Source organism: Manacus vitellinus, unplaced genomic scaffold (genome assembly GCF_001715985.3).
Source record: "Manacus vitellinus isolate BGI_N305 unplaced genomic scaffold, ASM171598v3 scaffold_5_pilon, whole genome shotgun sequence".
Classification (NCBI taxonomy): Eukaryota; Metazoa; Chordata; class Aves; order Passeriformes; family Pipridae; genus Manacus; species Manacus vitellinus.
This window is the reverse complement of record NW_021940682.1, coordinates 4,050,638-4,072,864: the sequence shown is the minus strand read 5'-3', so window position 1 is coordinate 4,072,864 and position 22,227 is coordinate 4,050,638. Positions and strand designations below refer to the sequence as shown.

The window sequence follows — 22,227 nt, the reverse complement described above, 5'->3', positions numbered from 1 at the left end:
ACTTTCCTTTACAGGCAACAGAGCAGCTCTGGGATAGCTGCTGTTTGAAATTTGGAGTAGTATTTATGGTTGGTTGGTCAGTTTATCTAATGCTTCTGTCTTGCTACACAAACCAGGGTCCTCTTCTCCTACAGGAATATTACAGTGAGGAGATGAAAAGAAACTCTAATTAATTTATATTTATATTCTTCCCCCCCACAAAATAAAGCATGACATTCAATTACATTATCAGAAACGCAAACTTCTGCTCAGGATTAGACTTGTGTAATTCCACCTTCCTCACCTGGTTGTCATTGCCCAAGGAAGACAAAACTGCACAAGCAAAATATCTAAGTGCTCTAGAACAACTCTGAAAATATTTTAGCACAGGAGAGTAATTTTTCGGTTGTGAGAGGCAGCAGCTGGGGAAACTCGGCACCACAATAGGTTTGGGTTCTTACATGCCCACTTTGAACATGGAAATCTCTTTGTAGCTATTAGTCTTCCTTCCTACACAAACATCCCACAGACAAAAAAAAAAGGATTTCTGCCAATGCAAAAAATATCAGTTAAAAAAAAAATTGCCTTTTGAATCAGAAATCAATACTCAGCCACCCTGAAGGTATGAGTTCATCAAAACTGGACATGGTTGGTGGTAACCTAATCATGCTCAGCGAGGAAGTAACATTTCCAGTTGCCCTGTCCTGTGCAGAACAAGCCACATTTTGGACAAGCCTTTTTTATGTCATTTATTATGCCACTTGAAGTGTAAACTAAAAGCAAAGGCTCCTTACAGACCAAGTCATTTGGAGGGTGCAGGACTTCATTCTGGAACATGCTTTTTGCTCACAATAGTCCAAGATTATTCTTATTAGTACCATAAACACGCACACATGAAAATCCAAGACCATAAAATATTTTTTCTCTAAATTTCTTATGTCTCTCTCTCTCTCTCTTTTTTCACCTGAGAACGGCACCTACAGTTTCCTTTAAAAAGCAAAACCAAAACCAAAAATATATGTCTAATCTCACCAGCTGCTGGTATATCAGGTTCTTCGAGGGATTGTCTAAGATACAACACTGTCCTAACTTAAGACAGAGCAGAAAGCAAAGAAAAAGCAAAAGAAAAACAAAACAAGAAGAGAGCAACCTAAAAAAAAAAGCAAATTGGACTAGTTCAGCGCTTTAGTACAAATTTGGCACTTGCTCAAAGACTCAGTATGGTGTGCAACTGATGAAGAGAAGTCCTCTCTTGAAAGGAAATAATTGCTTGTTGGGGTTAACAGAAACAGACTCCCCACTTCCCTCCTTGCCAGCCACGCGCACAGGCACGCACACACACGCGCACACACACACACTTCTGACCCAGATTTGACAGGGAGGAGGGGGAGGAGGAGACAGAAGGGGGTTAAAAGGAATTTTATCTTTTTTTCTTTTCCTGTCAGGTGCATTACCAAAAAAAAAAAAAAAATTATTTCTCTTTAAACTGTAGCACAAAACAACAAAACACATTCACAAGCCACTTGTTGGCACTGTGTACCTGAGTGAGAATTTCTAGAACATTGTAGAACAAACAGCCATAAAGTTTATTTGAAAAAAAAATAATAATAATAAAAGGTCGACGGGTAAGACTTCAGTGCTTGGGTATAGCAGCTGAATTACTGGCATTATTTTACCCATAGCTTATATCATTCTGTTGTTGTTGTCGTCGTTGTCTTTGTTTCCTTTCTTCTGAGCCTTTTTTCTTCTGATGCAGGCTGATGTCTATTAGTCAGCTGATGTCCCAACTAGTTAAGACTAACAGTTAAAGTAACAGTCAGTGTATGAGAAAGTTAATGTGCTTGGCCACTGGCAAGGATAAACCAGATGGGGCTTTATTTATGTTTTTTTTCTTTTCTCCTTGAAGTCCTGTAGGTCGCGAGACACTTGGACCCCGATCAGTTGGCTTGCCCCGCAATGTGATTTTCACTGTCACTGCCATAGTCCGCATCGGGGTCATCCTCCTCCTCGTCGTATTCATCGTAGATTTCTCCATTGACGTCGTCGGTCTGCATCTCCTCCTTGATATGAGGCTCCTCGCCTTTGATGCCGTAAGTGCTCTGGATGACGGGCATCCCGGGCTCCGGGCTGCTGGACACGCTCGAGTGCTCCGAGGGCAGATGTGGGGAAGGCATTCCTGCCATGGCAATGGCTCCTGGGTAAACTACGCCCGCGGTGGCAATGGGGATCTGTGCTTGTTGCCTGCCACGGAGAAAAAGGAAAAGGATGTTTGAGTACTGGAAGGAGTAAAGGGAGGGCAAGATCAAAAGAAATTTGCAAGCCAGTAGCATATATTCTTGGGTATGCAGAGAAAGTCCCTAGATGGCCCATGCAAGACAGCCTTTATATCAATATTCCATCACCAACTGATGCTCTAGAAATGAACATCAAGCCAAACCAACTTCACTGACAAAAAAAACCTCTGTAAACATCTCTAGCTGTACCTGTACTAGGTTCCAGCTTGCCTTGCTTGTGAGGTAAACTTCTTTTCTGGCTCAACTGGGTGTCCCATGAGCTGCCAGTCAAAAATAAACTTCCTTGCAACTCTGGTCCAACTTAAAACCCATGTATTTTGAAAATCTTCCTTTTAAATAATCCATTCTTCGGGCAGGACTAGACATAAAGGTAACACATTGCCAGCAGCAGAGATGGAGCAAGGACTATGTAAATTGCACAGGAATGGGGAGGTGCTGTGGGAAAATACCAAGGGATGAGGAGAAAGCAAGGCAGGATTCTCCAAAGAGACAATGCTTACTCCACATTCACTCAGAGACCTGGCTACTATTAGGGAGAGGAACAGTGAGCTCTCTGGGGCCAGCATGGGTTTACAGGTTGATCACTGAAGGCCTCCCACTGGAATGTGATAGTTTCCACTGGGAGCGGTCCTTGTGAAAAGCAGGCTCTTTGAAGGAAGATGGATAAAATTGGGAAAAGGCAGACTTAAAACGGAAGCAGGCATTATTTAAAAATAAATAAAAAGCAAGCAAGCAACATGAGCATTTGAGAAAATCCTCTACAGGATGCCTTTATACAGCGTCTAAGCCTTGGAAACCTGTCTGCAGTAATGAAAGAAGAATTATTCCAGGCCACAGAAATTCCCTTTGCATCAAGAACACTGGCTGTGTTATACTAGTGTTTGTTTCCCTGAGAAGCTTCAGAGTCCCAACAAGCCTAGAGGTTTAAAATTCATGCTCCTTTTGTTTCCTTGCTGCATGAAGTAATTCCATTGCAGTAATACTCTTCAGTACATGCTGCACATTGTAATGTCATCAGCGGTGTGTCCATCTGCACTGAAAAGCCTTGCCACAGGAGACAGGGCAGAGTCTCTTGAGATGAACATTCTTAATTAAGAATGAAGCCCTCCCCTGTTCCCCTGCCTGCCTGTGCCCTGGCTGTACAGTAAGCCTCGCACAGTACAGTGATCCTGAAAGACTTTCCACTGCCAAACAGCTTTACATTTGTTTGGAATCACTGCTGCATTTTCAGATACTTCCTGCCTGCCACTGGAGTGAGGCCTCCCTCCACACAGCCCTTATTTCTGTGTTCCTGAAACAAGTCAAAGTTGTCTCAGCTGAAGATACAGCTCTTAAAGTAGGGAGTGAATCTAATTTGCATTTTATTCTTAATTCAATAGAAAGACTTTTGTTTTCTGGAGTCAGCATTTCTGCAACAAGATTCAGCACACTTAAATTGCTTTTAATATTTAACAATAGGAACACTTTGCACTTAAATGGTGCTTTTCAGAGTGCTTTTCAAATATTAAATAATTTAAGAATGGTATTTTTCCACCTCTGTAGGATGTCCAGCCCAGAAGTTCTTGCAGCAGTCCTCAGATACTAATGTATAAGGGCTCTCAGCAGTCCAGTGAGGTGAGCTTGCCACGCTACCCACTGAAGATGAAGACACTGAGATAGGAAAGCATTAAAAAACACTCTTAAAAAGTCCTTCCCATCGTGATGCCTTCAGCATGCCCCAGCAGCCGGCACAGCCACAGCTCCTGTAAACCAAATCACTTATTGTGGTGCCCAGGCAGGAGCTGGGCTGGTGTTTAGAAGTTTGCCCTAAATGACCTGTACTGGGGGATGCAACAGATGGGGAACTAAAACCAGGAACGCAACTGTAGTGCCATGACTGCTGGCATCACACACTGACCCCACTGCAGCCATGGGCCACTCTGTCAGTAGCTTTTATAGAGATTTCACCCCAGGTTCTATGCCCCTATGCCCCAGTGCAAATTATCTCCAGAAATGTCTTGATTTCAATGTCAGCCTTGTTTGGAAAGCTAAACAGTAAGCAGAATGTTACAAGGTTAATTTTTTTTCCCATGATGAGGCATGCATGTTAACCAGATAAGCAGTGTTTTGGGGGCTCTGTTGCCACCTATTCTTTTTCCAGAAGGCCCCCTCCTCTTTTTTTAATCTCTTGATGCCAAATGTTGGCTGACTTCCCTGTGTTTGTTTCAGTGCTTACCACTGGGATCACTGGACCTGCCAGCACCACAGGGTTAAGCAGCTCAAATTTCTCTGCTGAGCGGCTTATTATAACAATGCACACTGTAGCTGTTTTAAACATAGTCTGATGACACTTAGCAGTTGCTGGACAGATATTCTCTCCTTTATTGCTACTTCTAGCAATTAACTAGAGAGATGTGCTACTCAGTTAACATTAAAAGGATTCAAAATTCAGATGAACAGAACACAAATTTCATTATTTCAGAGGGTCGCTCTTGTTGCTGCTTTCGCTCTTTTTAAAACCACTGTGTAGGCTTTTACTTTTCAGGGGTGAATATAGAAATACTGTGGAATATTTGATTACTTCCATTTCTTTTTGATCTGCTGCAGCCAAAACCAAGGAAGGTTTCCTTCTCTGCAGAGGGCAAATACATGCTACTCTTCGAGGCAGATATTAATCTAATCATATCAAGCTGATCTATTACCTGTTTATCAGAACTGGTCTTCTTAAAATTTATGCTCAACACAAAGCATTTAGCTTACTGCTATAAGACACTCCCCAGTATAACAAATGCTGTCACAATGAACAACGCAGACAACTTCATGCCTGATATGAATTAACTGAGCCAAGTCCACATTCCAGCTCAAATAAAGTGTGTTCAGCAGTCCTTTTTGCAAACCACTTGTCACAGATCATACTGAATGCAAACTTGTAATTTTGGCTTTTGGATCACGAGGCACTACCACAGATTCATTCAGATATACTCTCTCAGGCCTCATAATAAAGTAATAGTTATAAGGCTTTATTATAGAAGACTTATGTTTCATTGGAAAATCTTAAGGTTTTTTTTTTTTTTCATGATCAGAGTGGAAACGAGACACTTGGCTGAGGCTTTAAGATGAGCATATAGCAGAGCCAACAAAAAGATCCCTAACTGCCTAACTTCCGCCTGGAACACGTTGTTATAAAGTTTAAGCTTCATTTTCTGCTGGTAGTATCTAATGTTCCTGCCAATAAACGATAACATTTACCGCACCGAATTAACAATTCTCCCTGAATTTTTTTTTTTTTTTAATGAAAAGAGCAGTAGTTTTTAAAGGTCCCATACCCAACATTAAAATACTGCCTCATCTCCTGGCGTCTGTTGCGCATGATAGCCTTGTACTCGCCAATGCGTAGTTTTTTGCCATCTACAAGGCAGGTACGCTTCGGCCTCGGCTTGTATTTGTAGTCTGGGTATTTCTCCAGGTGCTGTTTGCTGAGTCGGGCCTGCTCCTCATAGTATGGCTGCTTCTCTAGGTTTGTCATAGCTTTCCAGCGAGATCCTGTCACCAAGGGAAAAAAAAAAAAAAAAATTAAAAAAAAAAATGAGATTCTACTCATCCCCAAACACTGAAAGGCAGAGAAACAAGTAGGTCACCCAGAACAAGATACCTACGGTCATATCGCTTTGGGCTGGGAATCTGTCAGAGCTTCTAGACAGGGGTCAGGTCTTGTTTGTATTTTACTGGTAAACCTCTTGGTTATGGCCAGGAGGCAGAGAGATGGCACTTGAATTTTTGACTTAATATTTTATTGAAATTTATCTACATTATAATGCCTTTCAGGTGGGAAGCAAAACCATTATCCTGATAATGGGCAATCCCTGACACTTTGTTTTAGAAAACAAAGTCGCATATTTTAGAGGAATGTCCAAAGACTGCTTAGATACACAGAGTCTGCTCTGCTGCGTCCCCACACTTTTACTTGACCATGGGCCTGTTTTCACCTCCTGTCCAGAGGAGGTACCACTCCTGTGCTGCCATCTAGTCACCGTGATCCACCACGGCTGGATCAAGGCCTGAACTTGGGACAGCTCATGTCCACAGCTTAACTGTTCATGACAAACACAGGATCTTTCTGGCTTCCAGGTTTGTGAGAAGTAGAATACGAAGTGATCGTAAATGCTATGCAGTCAGGTACAGGAGCCTGCAAAGAGCCTGAAGCAATGCCTCTAAAAGCTATGAACTATCCCATATGTCTCATCAGGGTTTTAACTCCAAGACCAAGTCCTGGGGAACACTGCCAGCTCCAACTTATGGAATTTAGTGTGTGTCATGAAGGGAAAAGCACTGGGATACTGGCACAGGTCTGTGCAGAGTTGCACTACGGCTTCATTGCTGGCAGTCTTGTTTTCTGCCTATGTTAATGTGGATAATAGAGCTTGGGCATATAATGAGGACTTTGCAACTGTTTTCGAATACCTCCTGAAAGTTATAAACTAATATTTCTTAAAGGACATAAATATGAGAGCTGAAAGTAAAACTTCTTGAATCAGTTACCCTATTTTATTTTCCCATGAAATATGGAAGTGCTTCAGGCTAAGATACATTTCAAATAACAGGAATGATCCAAGCTGTGAAACATGTGGCCTAGAAGGAAAACTTTATTGGAAAATAGTCAATTTTCCCATTGGAAAGAAAGTTTGAATAGTTTGTCAATGTAATGGGTTCATAATGTCATATCTCATACTTTCTCTTGTTCTTCGTTTTTATGGTTACTCATACTGTACCTAGCTCATGCTATTACTCAGGTTGGTCTTAGCTCACTGTGCCCCCAAGACTGGCAATATAGAGAGCACAGTTACCCCTTCCCAGGAAAGAAAACAGTTTTATTCACTCTAGAAAGGCCTCTTCTGATTATTGACACCATCTCCCCCATTGCTCTTTGAATCTTTTCTCCAGAAGCCCAAACTGCAGCATGGAATAAAGGGCTGTTAGAGCCTGACCTCGCACCTAGAGATAAGTGACTTGTAAACCAGCGACGCCTTCATTCTGAAGACAATGAACATCTCTTTCTTAACAAGCACTGATTTGGAGTCAAAACTGTCATTTGTCATGATATTTACAACACGTAACATGCAGAGATCCCCCAGCTAGTCCTGGAATGGGAAGCAGTTTAATGACATTGTTATTAGCTTAGGCACAGCACCATACCAGCACGACTAGGTGGCTTCTAGGATTTGGACTGAAACTCCTGCACAGCTCTTTGTATGTCATACTGAGGTAGTGTCTGTACATGGGGATCTGTGGCTGTGCTCTGTATTACACAGAGCAGCAAAGCTCTGCGGACAGAATCGCAGTCAGCAGCCTTGTCTCCCACAGAGAAATCATTCCAAGCTTTTTCTGGCAAAGAGAGCGGCTAGAAAAATTGACACCAACTTTCCACATATAGTACCTCCTAGATTTTGGGCTGAATGACACAGTGGTAAACCTGTGGAGATTGCCAAAGCACTGCACACCTCCTAATGCTGCAGAAGATGGAAACATAGATCAGGCCTGTGTTGAATGATGTTAAGAATTCAGGATAAAACAAGCAGGTTCCACTGGAAGATGCCCAGATGTGGTTCTGCTTTCAAATTCTACCTCACAGACACTGGTACACTGGTGTTTCAGCATACAAAGAAAATCATAGCAGCTAATCTAAAGCTAGAGTCCTCTAATCACAGACCTGCTGAAATCCTAGTGCCTTAGAAAACCTGCCCCAGCTTCTTTTCCTGCTGCTGAATCAGTTTTTATTTATGAATAGAAAAGTTGAAACCCTCAGTCTTTAAACAAATGTTGACATTTGCTTTATATGCTGTGAACGGATCTGCAGTGTAGGAACTCAGACATATTCTGAGATAGACAGGTGGACAGAAAGGTAGAAACTGAAGGCAGTTGTTGCAGAATTGCCATGAAACTGCTCTATTCCAGCACGGTTCCTCTTCTGCTGTGTTAGTTCACTTGCTGCAATCCTACACTCAGATCTGGGCAGGCAGATTCCTACCTCTTAATGTGAAAAGACCTGTAAATAGTAGGTGAAGTTAGGCAAACACACAAGTCTTTGCAGGCTCAGGGCCATAAAAAGTTAAATTTTTATGCATAATATTGGTACATACAGTTACACATACAATATTTATATATAAATGTCATTTGTCATGTTTTCCCTGGCAGTTTCACCTCTCTTCCTAGAAAATTTTTAATAGCTGCCTTCTGCAGTGATACCTCCTCTTACTATGACTTCAGTGTTTTTACAAAATATACTAAATATAATTTACTAGTATGTTTTGAAGTATCATACATAATTAAACAAACAATGTCATCAAATTTTAAAAAAGGGCACATTTTCTGTTGATAAACCCTTGTTATGTACATTTTATCATTTTCCCTTCTTAGTCACACACATAATCCAACCAGCTCTCTGACTGGTCTTAATCTGAAATTTTCAAAGTTTGAAGAATACATAACTCTGATCTTTGAATTTGAAGCCACAGTTCAAACTATGAATGAGTACTGCCAATCAACATACTAAAACTGGTTAAGAATACCTTATGTTTGGATGAAATACATTTGTAATAGCTTTATCTGTCATTGTTTTTTGTGTCTGTAAACACACACAGGCAGGCAGGGGTACCTATGCACAATGTCAAACCCAAGCCCAAACAAGGTATGATCAAAGAATCTTGAAAAATCTCTCTTTTTAAGGGAAGATTTACACTCTTGGGTGAGCTTTCCGCTCACCATCTGTGTTGGAAAGCTTTGAGTGGGTCAAGTATGCAAGGCTTTCTCCTTGACTATGAAAACAAGAACCCGTTCCCCTCCCTGGATGAATACATAATGACAAGCAAGATTCTTGCACAATTCTCTCTGATCTGGTGGCTGAAATATTTAGGGGGAAAAAAAAAACCAAACATTTACAAGACTTCAGTACCAAGCATGGCTTCTGCCCCCAAAGTGAGGTAGGGCAGTTAGAGCTGTGCTCACACAGCTGTGTGTGACTGTGAACACATCTGGAGAGGGCAAATATTAGAACCCAGGGCAGAAATGAGATGCCCTCATGTATGCACAGACACTTGTGTTCAGGCACACACCTGAGCATATTCAGAGCTCTGCCTGCATGTTCAGAGCTCTGCTTATCGCTGATTTTAAGCCAAGTTTCTCTGATAAGAATTTTCAGCTCTCTGCAATATTCTCACACTTTTAGTCCATCAGACTGACATTTTTCGATCTGAGTACCTGATTCAGGCTGATTTTATGTTTAATAAATACCCTCACATACACAAACATTTGTATAATGTATAGGTATGTGTATAGGTTTGTATTCACACACTTACACATCCCGAGAGAATTTCCGAAGGCAGTGTTTAACTTCACTGTTTCCTAATATCTTCATGTAGATTTCTCAGTGAAATTAATTAAAATATTTACAAAAAGTTCTAAACAATGCATTATTAAATTGATAGGGTCCAGCAGACCCACTTTAGCACTTTTTTAACAATTTACTAAAAAAAAATCATTATCCGCAAGTTTAAGTTGCAATGAACAGATGGATGACAAACGTATGCACAGATGAATTTAGTGACAAATCCGTGTATCTAATTTTTATGCTCCAAACATAATACCACAGTGTCAAACATAATCCCTAGAGAATTCTAGTGCTGGGAAGGGCACCTCCTCTCATTTTACTATAAAAATGACCCTCGATCAGTGAGAACTCTATCTAAGCTGCTCTCTGTGACAATGAGCTCTCTGACCTCAATGTGTAGCAGTGTTGCTGGAAAAATGGGAAGGAAAAATTGTGGCTTTCTAATAAGGAGACCCTGATACCTGGCTGAACTGTAAGCTTCTAGTTGCTCACCCTACGCCAGTTAACAGACAGCTCCCTGCTGACTTCAAAAAACTGGCCTTTTGCAGTTGAGGGAAGACCTTTGTAACGTTTCTGTCAAGAAGGAAGACGTCAGGACATCCCTCCCCATTGCAGAAGTAGAATGAAAAAATTAAATGTGATGCTGGAAAGAAATAGAAACATCATCTCTCACTGCCTCAGACCTTGCTTTTCCCCATATCTGGCAGCAAAACAGAAAGAGTTTGGAGTCAGCTATACTGTCTGTCACCTCAACAGGATCTGTAATGAATTTGCACATTTTACTCCAACTACTGTATATCTAATCAGAAAAAGATGTCCCCATATCTTCCTGATCTAGTGCCAAATAGTAAAAGGTGATTCCTTATGTTAACAATTTCAGCAGAATGGCTTATTAAAACCAGATTTTAGGGTATTATAAAATGCTTAGAAGCCCTTTAAAATGTCAACCAGGATCCCCAGAGACTGCGTAAAATGTCAGCCCAGCTCAAGCGCCTGTTTTAAGCAGAATGAATTAGCAGCGTGCTGTCGGAGGTTGTTATCCAAAACAATCAGTTAAGAGGGAAAACATCAAGCTCTCTTTGTACTTTCTATATGAAAAGGGCCATTCAGAATGATCTTGTAGATTTCTGAAGCTGATTATTTAAAAACAGGTTTAACCAGGTCTACTCTCAATTTAGAAACAGACCAAAACTATTACTGCCCTGTCCTCTGGCTAATCACATCATACACCTCTGACCAGTATAATCCCTTTTAACCAGTATAAGGTTATTTTACCATCAACATAACCAATTTAGCCTTCTAATCCTGTTCCCATAACTAATCTAATCATCTTGTGCCACCCTTTAAATCACGGGTTAATATCATCACATCTGCCATCCACAGCAATACATTCTGCCACTCCAACCAATTTATCTCATTTCCACTTGCCCCCTGCTAACTTTTCATAATACCACTCTCATCAACACAAGCCTCAAACCTCTGACCAGTCTAAACTCAGCCTATTTACCAGACCTGCAGCTGGTTAATGCTGCCATTACATTTCTTGAGTAGTCTGCAAAACCACTGAGACCTGCAGCCCAGGTAAACATGTTCTCTGCTTAGCCACTGGCCTGAGGGATGCTTAGGTCCTGTAACAGTTTTTCTCAGTAAAAATTCAACATCTCTAATTTGGTCACAGATTATTTTTTTTTATTTTTCTTTTTCTCCAGAACAGTGATTCATGGGCCTCAGAGAGCCTTATTAGTCACCTGCTTTATCATTCAGCATGTCACAGAGGGGTGACTTTGGACAGAACATGGTGCTGAGAATCTGAGCAAGTAGTGAAAAGTTGGAAGACTATGGCATGAGATTCAGTACATGACATTCATCACAAATATTGCTTGGAATGTAAAGAGCAGAGGATATGGAAACTAGATCCAATGTTTCCTTTTTTCTTAATTTCAGGGCTCTTATCAGACTATGAGAGAATGAAAAATCACCCACTGTAGAAGAAGACTCAATTCGAGAACCTAAGGGTGCACAAGTCCATGGGACCTGCATGTCCATGGGTCCTGAGATGCATCTGCAGGTCCTGAGGGAACTGACAGGTGAACTGGGGTTACACTGTTGCTGGACAAGGGAAGAGTGACCAACATCATCTACCTGGACTTGCGCAAAGCATTTGACACTGTCCCACATGACACCCTTATCTCTAAACTGGGAAGACATGGATTTGATTTATGGACCCCTTGGTGGATAAATAATTGGCTGGATGGTCACACTCAAAGAGTTGTGTTCAGCAGCTTGATGTCCAAGTGGAGACAGAAAGTTCTATGGCACAAATCAAATAGTGTAGTGTGCTACCTCAGAGAAACTATATAGATGAAATATGTGGGCAAATAAATGACAGCAATTATTTGTGTTTGTTCAACAGCCTAATGAAATGAACTGTTTTTGTCTATTCAGTTCATGTTTTCAAACCAAAATTACCACTACAATCTCAGTAGTTACAAAGACACAAGAAGATGTCAGGTTATGCTTAATGCATACTGCTGGGTAGCACAGTGGAAGCTCATATCACTGTTGTCCTTGGTGCAGTGATGAAGCCGCACAATAGAGAGACAGCACTTCCATTGTTTCAGGTGCTCGGCTCTATTAATTAAAAATATTTTTGAGTTTTGCTCTGAAGGAACAGTGCTCTATCACTCTTACCTAATATCTTGCTGATGTTGGAGTTGTGCATGTCAGGGAAGGCTTGAAGGATCTTCCTCCGTTCGTCTTTAGCCCACACCATGAATGCGTTCATTGGGCGTTTGATATGGGGTTCATTGCTGCCACGCCCTCTGGATTCCCGATAAATTCGAGACTCTGAGACTCCTGCACTTCCTAAAAAGAAAGAGAAAAACATTCCCAGCTTGTTTTTCATTATGCAGCTACCTCTGCCTTTAGTAACCCATGTCAGGTGCTGCACATTCAATGAGTCCATGTTCATAATAGGTTAATGTTAAATACATTGTATATTGTCTAGTTTAATTACTCTGTTAATTCTGTGTCACATCGTATAGTCCTGATGAAGAGTTTAGACTGTTTTTTTTCAATACAAAGCATTAAACAGCTTTTCTAAAATATGTTTTACTGCTCAATAACATAAAGCCTATATTTATCAATGTAGATTTACTTTTTACTTTCTTCCTTTCTTGCTTAGAGAATGCATATGTTACCCATCTTCTATCTCTTTTGTGAGAGAAAGGGAGTAATATATGGCAACATCAAGCATTTCTTCTTAAGCAATTCTCTAACTAGCAAAAAAATACTTACATATCTGCCTGTTTTTCTGCTGACATCTCCATAAGAATATATGCAATAGCAGAGAAACAAACAAACATTATGCTTGCTTTATCAAACCAATAAAGTTCCCACAGATTCAGAGCACGCAACACTTGTGGAGGATCAGGTCTATACTTCAGGGATTCCCTGTGTGATCTCACTTATAACACATATATTTGCCCTCTTTAGTCCCTTTTACTATCAGAAACACATTCTTGGTCCCTTCTTGAGACCTTCAGCATACAGAGGGAAGGCTAAAAATCAACCTCCAGACTTAAAACGCCCCATGATGAATCACTTTTTCCTGCCTTCTTTCATAGCCGCTTATTGCTAACTGCTCACAGGCCTCCAAAGCACTTGGATTCTCCCCCAGATCCCGCTGATACGCACACACAAACCTGGAAATTAGGATAAGCCATTTGTACTGACCGTCAGAATCTCCACTCATGTTGAAATCCATCATTGCGTGGCTAAACTTTCCGTCTTCACTCTGTTTTACTGCCAACTGCTGAGTCAGGGTCTCCAGTGTTGTTTTGTCCTATATGGGCAAGATGACGGGATTTGGATCAGGAAAATAATTAAACGTTGCAATCGCAAAGTTCATGTGTAATTTAGAAGGTTGACAGGGAAGTTGGATAAGCATTCACAACAGTTTACTGAGCCAGGTATTTAACAATACATAATAATGTTTTTTCTGGAAGAGATATGGTTGCAGACTCTACTGTAAAGTCCTTTTTAAAACTTGCTTATTAGCTAGTGATGAGCAAACTCCATAGTGTTGAAAAGATTGGTTAGCTCGGCATGATAAAATTGGCTGCACATCTGAAGAATATTTCAACTCTCTGTGTCCCTGGGACTGCAAAGCTGGATTCGAAGTTTAGATGATACACACTCTTTTGCAATGTATTTATTGTTTTACTCTATTTCCAGCCTGCAATCAAAGTGCAGGGACATGCGTGACTTTCCCTTTTTTTTTTTTTTTTTTTTTTTTTAAAGCTGTATTTTAGGAAGCAACCCATAGGGAAAAAAAACACCCTGCAGTTCAAACTTATTCAGGCCTTGGGAAAGGGTCAGCCTGAATTAAGCACGATACTTGGGCAGCAGTTTGTGTTCTCGTCCAGACTGTTTTGCCCAACCCTACTAACACCCCGTCCGTCATTCATCTAGTCAGAACTAACTGTGAACCCTGGATTGCAACAGGCTAGTGTGTGCTGCCAATTAATCTGTCAGGCTGCAGTAGTGTCTAAAGACATTGCCAGAACAACATGCCAGGCCCATTAATTCCAATGTTCTCTTCAAAACACCTCGCTTCCCCCTGAATTGTTTGACTTTACAAATACAAAGGTGTTCCATTTTCCAACTGTTTTTGTTTTCCCAATGACTTTTGCTCATAAACATTCTATCTTCCTGACAATCATATGTTTAAAAATAAATCTTTCAGGGAAGCAATACTAACATTTCAAAATGTTAGGCACTGTGCCTTTTGCAAAGCTAAGAAAATGACATGATACAGCATGATAATAAAGTGACTCCAGTCGAAAAAATTCTTTTGAGTTTCTTCCTGAAAGAAAGATCACTGTTTCCTTGCTCTGTTCCACTCTTGATGACTTTAAAAGATCAATAAACTAAAAAAAACGTTCAGATTTCACATGGCAACCAGAGACTTTGCAACTTCTATGTAGCCTAATAATGTCACTGGGTTATGTTACAGAAGAAAACAGAACAGAGAACAATGTGAATACAGAAATGCTTCCTGCGATGTGATGTCCCTGCATCTGCAATTCAAAGAATGGTTCAAATTCATGAAAGTCATTGAAGAAAGATTTTCTCGAGAGTGTTAGAAACAAGGCTAATCTGCTCAACTTTGTATGCTCACAGAGTTTAGGGAATATGAGGTTAACTTTCCTACTCCTCACATTCATTTTTGTTGCAGATCCCTTTCGCACTCCTGGTGCTCTGTCTATACCCTGACGCATCACCAGGGGAAGTGTGCAAGATGAGTTATCCTCTTGGTTTTTTCAGGAAAAGCTCATGCAGCAGAGTCAGCCTATCACAAGCAAAAGGGTTTCCATAACACTACCAGGCACAGAGATCCAGAAAGCTTGGAGAAGCTTCGAATAAGCACCTGAACTATTCAGGCATTTAGCTTTACCAAACTCTTTGATCTATTGGTTTTAACTCGGCTCTCATTTCCAAAGCAACCTGTCAGCAGTCAGAAAGTCAGGAGTAGGTTGACCTTGTACTTCTTCCAAATGGATCACAGATATATCATGGAAATCAACAGTTTTTCCTCAGGGGGGAAAAAAAAAATCTATTTACCATCAACTTCACAGTGCTAGAGTTCAACAATTTTTATGTCAGAAATCATTTTAAAACGCCACCACCAACCTAAAATGTAAAAGAACCTTTCCTCTTTTTGGGTATATCAAGGGGGAGGGGAGTTATTCTGTTGCAGACTTTTCTGGAATCACGCATAAACCTCTTAGAGAAACAGAGCCGAGAGCGCGAAGGGCACAGGCTTAACAGCTTTTCCTTTATACAGTAAACGCAGCTCTCGAAGTCGGAGGCAGTTACATTCAGAACCACGCTCCGCCGACACGATGTGATTGAGTCTTAAGGTCAGCGAATACTCCGGCATGCTGTCTGCGAGGTACGCACCGCGCGCGGCTCGTTTATCAGAGTCTGACTTAACAAGCCTACAGATGCTCTGCCGCTATCCATCTTAGGCAAAGTTTTGCATTTTGAGGTACAGCCACATCAGATGAAGTGAGATGAGCACAGGCATGATGGAAGAGGGGCTGAGAGGGAATGCCAGATGAGTGCTGAGCTCCTGGGATGCTCTGCACGGCCCCACGCTTGGAGATGGCTCTCCGGAGAACTGAAACACGGGTGAGTGGGGAGACCACCCTTCTAACACAGGGACAATTTTACTCCCTGCTGCTTCAACGTAGGGAATGACAGTATAATTCAATCAGCAGTGATAAAGTGGCAGCCAAAAAGACTTTCTCCATGACGTTGCTGTTGAAACAGAGGAAGTCAAAGCAGTCAGCTGTACTTTTCTGTATTGATACTTAGAAATGTTTAAGTATAAAGGCATTAATAAGTCTGTTCTTTCCTGAGCCTCTGCAACTGCACTTTTCCTATGAGGAAAGGCTATGAGAGTTGGAATTGTTCAACAAGGAAAAGAGAAGGTTTTGTAGTGACCTAATTGTGGCCTTCCAGTACCTGAAGGGAGCCTACAAAAAAGATGGAGAGAGACAATTTAGAAGGGTCTGGAGTGACAGGACAAAGGGGAATGGTTTCAAACTGAGAGAGAGTAGGTTTAGATTGGATATTAGGAAGAAATTCTTTACTGTGAGAGTGGTGAGGCACTGGCACGGGTTGCCCAGAGAAACTGTGGATGTCCCATCCCTGGAAGTGTTCAAGGACAGTTTAAATGGAGCTCTGAGCAACCTGGTCTAGCGGAAGGTGTCCCTGCTCATGGCAGGGGAGTTGCAAATAGATGATCTTTAAGATCCCTTCCAACCTAAGCATTAAAAGAAAAAAAAACAAATATCAAAAACCATCCACCCAAAAACCCCCTAAAAACAGAATTAGGAGAGCAGAAAGAGATCAGCAACACCCTGGTAGGATGCAAAAGCCTGACAATACATAAGCAGCATTGTGATTTCATGCCCTATGCTCTTTCCATTAAACACCCTGCAGCTTATTTTCCCCAATTCTGACGTACAGAAACACTTTTATAATTACAAAATATTCAAAAGGGGCTAAGCAACATTTCCATGTTGTTTTGCTTGAAAGCAATTGGTTGATGACTTACTGCTTTTTTTTTGATGGAAGAACCTCCTACCTTTCCTACAGAGTCTTCCAGTTTATGGAGGAAGTATTTATGGAACCTCCAAAGAAACAAAGGAGAAACCTTTTTCTTCCCTGATCCCAAATAAACTGGCAACCTGCTGACATTGCTATCCCCAGCCTCCTCTCACAGAACCACAGAAAGGTTTGAGTTGGAAGCGACCTTAAAGATCAACTAGTTCCAACCCCCTCAACACGGACACCTACATAAGAACTTCAGAAAAGAATTTCACAGTGATTTAAAGTTTATACAAAACTAGGATCTATTTATTATCACTATCTTAATTCAACAGCAAATTACATGTTCTCAAAACTGCCACCACTCCACTGTGTAAAGCTGAGGCACCATCCAGTGATAACAGGTGGGCTCAGAAGAACACCCCTTTGCTTCAGGTATGAAATACTATTCATCCTGTGTAAAATGCACAAGTCACATCTACTGCAGCCTAGCCCCAATATTTACAGAGAGAGCAGGCAAGGTTGGTCCAAACCTAGAAAGTGGTGTGAAGAATTGCCTGTGAGACCCGCCAAAAATCAGACAGGACAAAGCAGTGAAAACAAACACCAAGGAACACTTCTGCTCTTGCAGGAGAATAAACACAGGAATCTCGCTAAAGATGAAGTGATTATTTTCCTTCTAAATTTCTGAATTTTGTACCAGACCTCAGAAGGCTGAAAGACATCCTATAAACATCTTTTTTCTCTATGAAGGACTTCAGCAGAAGTGAAATGTCTATCCTAATGGTCATTTCTATTGGACTGTGGGAGAGGCTCTCTGCAGGGGCAGCAAGAACTCTGTTGACTGGATCATTTAAAATTCTAATGGGCAAACCAGAGAAGATAATACTGCAGAGAGCAATCAAACCCACAATAGCCCAATTGTTTAAAGTATAAACAGAGAGGTTTCATCAATAGCCACAATGGGATGAGAAGTTCCTAAAACTTTATTAATCAAAGAAATTCATCTGTCAGAGAAGACTGATTTGTACCACAGCTCCTAGAAATGTTCTAATTATATTTAAAAGAACAATGAAAAACACATACACACATGGAATGTGTCATGTAGAAAAAAATATATAAAAAATGACTAAGCACCACAAGTCAGACTCAGTTTTGTGGTCAGCTGCAAAAGTTACTTGGCTCTCTGTCACGGATAGCTGTCATAGTTTAACAAAACATTGATCTAAAAATGACAAGAACTTGGTTGCAGTCTCTTTCATAGAAGAAACATAAAACAAGAAGAGTCAAAACATATGTAGAACAGCCTGACCATGTTTGCCAGAACTCCTCCCACTACTACACAAGAGTGAAGCAAAACCTTGGAAGGTCTGAGAAATAAAGACATTCTGATATATTTACCTACTCCCCTCCAGCCTCACCGCTCCCATCTTGTACTGGATCATGGTACCAAAGCTCAGGGTGCACCTGAGACCACGAACATGCCTCCACTCCTGAAGGACTCCACAGTTCTTCCAGAATACTGTGAATGCTGGGCATATGGCAATGGATCCCTCCTCCCCCTCTTTGAGACATCCTTTTGGCTGGGGTATTTGGCAAGCACTGACGGTACTCTGAACTCCGTTAGAATTGTATTTTGGCAAGAGCCGTTTTTCCGATTGCATAATTCAAGGTTAGCAGCTTCACTGAAGCAGTCCACTCTTCACTTTGCTACTCCCCCCACCCTACCCCCATTTCCCCTGACAGGAATATTTTTCCTCTCAGTTTGATGCCTGCAGAGAAACAGCCAGCGTGGAATTCCAGAGGAGGAGCGCTCAGGAGCATCACTTCACATTCCTGCTTTTCTTATCTCAAGTGAACTGAAAGGCCAAATGCATTTTTAGGGGAGCTCATGGGTTCTTCCACCTCAGAATTACAAACACACTGATGAACTGAGTGCCTGCTACCTTTGTTCCCTTCAGTGTCAATACATAAAAAGAAACAGATGGTTGCCTGCTACTGTCCTTTTCAGTGTTCCATTCCCCCCCTCCATCCCCGCCAAGTACAGTTCGTCCAGCTATTTATCGTCCTGCTCTGTGGGAAAAATTCACACATCTAAACTCTAAAGGTGGAATTTTCAAATAGATTGAGATTTGATAAGCCAGTTTTTATCTTAGATTGCTGAGCAGGGCCTGTGACAGCATCTGAGGTGGTTCGCAGTGCAGAAGCAGATGTCTCTCCTCAGCAAGGCCCAGTAAATATCAACCATTCTGACACATACCTTGGTCAATATGCACCAAATCCTCAAGTACTAGGCAGATTAGCTGCTATGATCCGGTAATAAAAGTTCACTTTATGACAGAAAAACATATTTCATTATCAGACGCACTGGTGGCGCCAGGTATTATCCGTTCAACATCGTGGTATTTTCCTTAGCTCTCCAAGAAGGTGAAGAGTCTTATCCTACATCTGACAAGAGCAAAGACTTTGTAAAAGCAATCTTTCTGTGCAATTCCTCTGCCTCTTGCAATAATAAACATCAGAATAGCTTGAGTTATAAAATCTTCATCCACAGCCTTTCAAGATGTGGAAAACATGAGGTAGGCAGGCATTACGGATGACAGGGAGCTGGAAGAACTTAGAGGAACCACTGGCAATGGAAACAGGTGTGCCCAGAGGTTTGCCTACAATGAATTATTTGCAGTCAGACACTACTCTTGCATATTAACGTGATGGTACTTCAAAAGAGGTACTGTGCCCACTCTCTATGCCCCAGTCCAAACCATGTTACAGCCCAGATCCTGTTACACCTGTAACTGTTGCAAGAGACTTTCCAGCTTTTTTTTCCGAGGGATCTTCTATTTAGATTTGGGTTTTTCTGTGTAGAAGATCACCTTGCCCAAGCATTCTTCACTCATCGGTAATTAACAAAAAAAATTTCACAAAGAAAGGTAGGATTATTAACTCTGTTTATGAGATGGGAAACTGAGTCACATTATGTGACTTGCCAAGGGTTCCTTAGTAAGAGTGGTAGTTTTAGGAACTGAAACTAGCACTCTTGAATGTTATAAAAAAACTTATAATCTCAAATTTATAATTTCTCTGTGAGTGTGGAATTGTGACTTTTGCTGATGGCACATGCTAACAGGGAGAGCAAAATAAAATAAAAGAGAAGTTACAGATCCACCATTGCAATGGACCTTGCTTAAGTAACGCTTGCAGGGCTGTAAAACTCATAAAAAGCACATGCATAAAATGATAAAATAGAGTGAGACTTTCAAATGTTGACTCAGTAATTGTTAAACCCCTTCTGGCTGCACAATTTTATAGTCTTCTACTGTACTAATGAAAAGGGAAGAAACAACAAAGAAGGGTTTTAGCCTTCCAATTATATAAACTCTGCGGACCACCAAAGAAGATGAAAGATTATTTATAATGTCACAGCAAGTTATCATTTGGGAGATTTTTTTTGTTGTTGTTGCATCAAAGTTGAGTATGAAGAAACAATGCATTCACTACCCCCTCAGCTCTTTCAGCCTTGCTTATCTGAGATCTCTCTTTTTCATGGAATAATCCACCCACAAAACCTAAAAGCACCATTAGAAGCAAGAAAATAAAAGAAAATTCTTTGGTTTTGGCTCTTCCTGATTTTATGGTACTTCTTTCAAAATTATGACATTCAGTCTTAATTGGGGCTACATCACTTGGTAAAGGAACGCTATCTTTCGGTTTACAGTACATATTAAAATCCATATTGCTTTAATACCGTGTAGAAATCACTGCATCTGAATTGAACCCATATGAATTGGTATATGGGCCCAGTAGAGAGGTTCCCTATGAGGTGTCATAGGGAAAAACTCAGGTGGATCAAGAAGACCCAGTTGTTTAACTACTCTGATCTCAGGAACAGACACCCAATCACAGGGACAATTTGCTGAAATTTATACAGTTTTTTTCTTTGCTGTGCATTGTGGACATAGGTCTTTGGTTTCTAATAAGGGCTCTCAAGTGAGTACCTTTGAAAGCACCAAAATCATCACAGAGTCCACTGAAACAAAAAGCAGAAAATCCTCAATAATTTGGCAGTTGTCAGGTCCCTAAGATTATTTCTTTTTAGTCCTTTATTTGAAAAAGAATGACTTCCTCACTAAAATATATTAATTAGTTTGGAAATAAACTGATGGGAAGTAGCAATTCTAGAGTACACTGAGGTCCAGCTTTTCTTTGGTTATGAGCTCTGAGAGATAGTGCATGCCAGGACTACCACATGAAAATGCAGGTAGGACTTGCCCTGTCCATTACTTTAAAGAAGAAATAAAAAGGAAAGGGAAAGCGAAACAGAGAAAAGTTTTCACAGTGTAGGCATAGGCACTGACCTCAATCAGATCCAGCTGTAATCTGCTTACTTCAGAGTTACAAGACCCAGTTTCTCATCCAGACAATTTCCCGGGCTGACATGGTCTGTAACTTTGTGTTGATATGAATTGTTCAGTTGTTGCACCTTAGATTCTTGAACTCTACAGGATGGAGATGGGTGACATTTTCCCACCATCGTGAAGAGTTTCGAGATCTCTGGATGAAATCTGCCATGTAAATTTTAACCAAGGATTTCACAGCAAGTCAGAAAGCTGGTACAGCTGATCAGTGAGGAAAGAAAGCATTAACTGGGGAAGAGAGCTGGCACACCAAGAATGAAACAAGACGAATATCACAACCCATGCAGGATATCCTGGGAAGGAGAGTCTACACGCACGCAAAGAGAAAGCAAGAACACAGTCTCTGCTTTCCTGGCAATTGTTTAATGAACAATGGGTGACTCAATTGCATAGCTGCAATACAGCCATACAGACTATTCCATTTTTCCCTAGAAGGTATTCAAATTATGAAGTCTGCTGTATCTTTGCTACATTTCTTCCAGCCCTAACAAAGAAGTCAACATACTATCTAGGCTACTGCCTAACAAAGAAGCCAACACGTTTTTCTAGTCATGAAGTAAGGTTTAGCTTATCTACTCCCCAGCATCAGCATCAATACAATTAAAGGTAAAATTCAGCATCCTCCAAAGACTCTAGAGGCTGTTTGTCACTCAGCTAAGTGAACACCTGCATACTGGGACAGGTAGATGCCCCAGAAGACTGTCCCACCTGCAGAAAACACAGGCTGATCCCTCAAGAGACTAAATGGACACAGTTCACAGAAGAACCAAGCCCAGCCTCTATTGCACTAAACAGAGGTACTGCCCTGATGCCGGTGCCCATGACTGCACTGAAAGCCCTAGTGATTGGAGGCATGTGATTATGTAAAAACAATAAAAAAAAAAATCTCAGGAAGCAATTAGCTCTCATGGCTGTAGGGCACAGCTTGGAACTTAAACCCAAGGACTCACAAAGCTGAAAAGTCATAACAAGAACTCTAAATCAATTGTATGTTTTTTTTTCAGGAGGAAGTTGATCCATCTTTATTGGGCTTAATAAAATTTCCACTACGGTATAA

The 22,227-nt window shown here is 41.0% G+C and overlaps 1 protein-coding gene across 10 annotated transcripts in view; it reads right to left on the bottom strand.

Annotated features, from left to right (window-relative positions):
- Window positions 1-688: 688 nt before the first annotated feature.
- Window positions 689-22,227, bottom strand: part of SOX5 (SRY-box transcription factor 5) — a 335,957-nt gene continuing 314,418 nt past the window's right edge. For all 10 annotated transcript variants that reach the window (XM_018080711.2, XM_018080707.2, XM_018080709.2 and 7 more), the window contains 4 exons: window positions 13,372-13,480; window positions 12,328-12,501; window positions 5,579-5,795; window positions 689-2,220 (listed from right to left, as the gene is read on the bottom strand). In XM_018080711.2, the coding sequence (XP_017936200.1) occupies window positions 1,917-2,220; window positions 5,579-5,795; window positions 12,328-12,501; window positions 13,372-13,480 (804 nt within the window). In that variant the 3' untranslated portion in view covers window positions 689-1,916. The remainder of the gene's footprint in view (window positions 2,221-5,578; window positions 5,796-12,327; window positions 12,502-13,371; window positions 13,481-22,227) is intronic.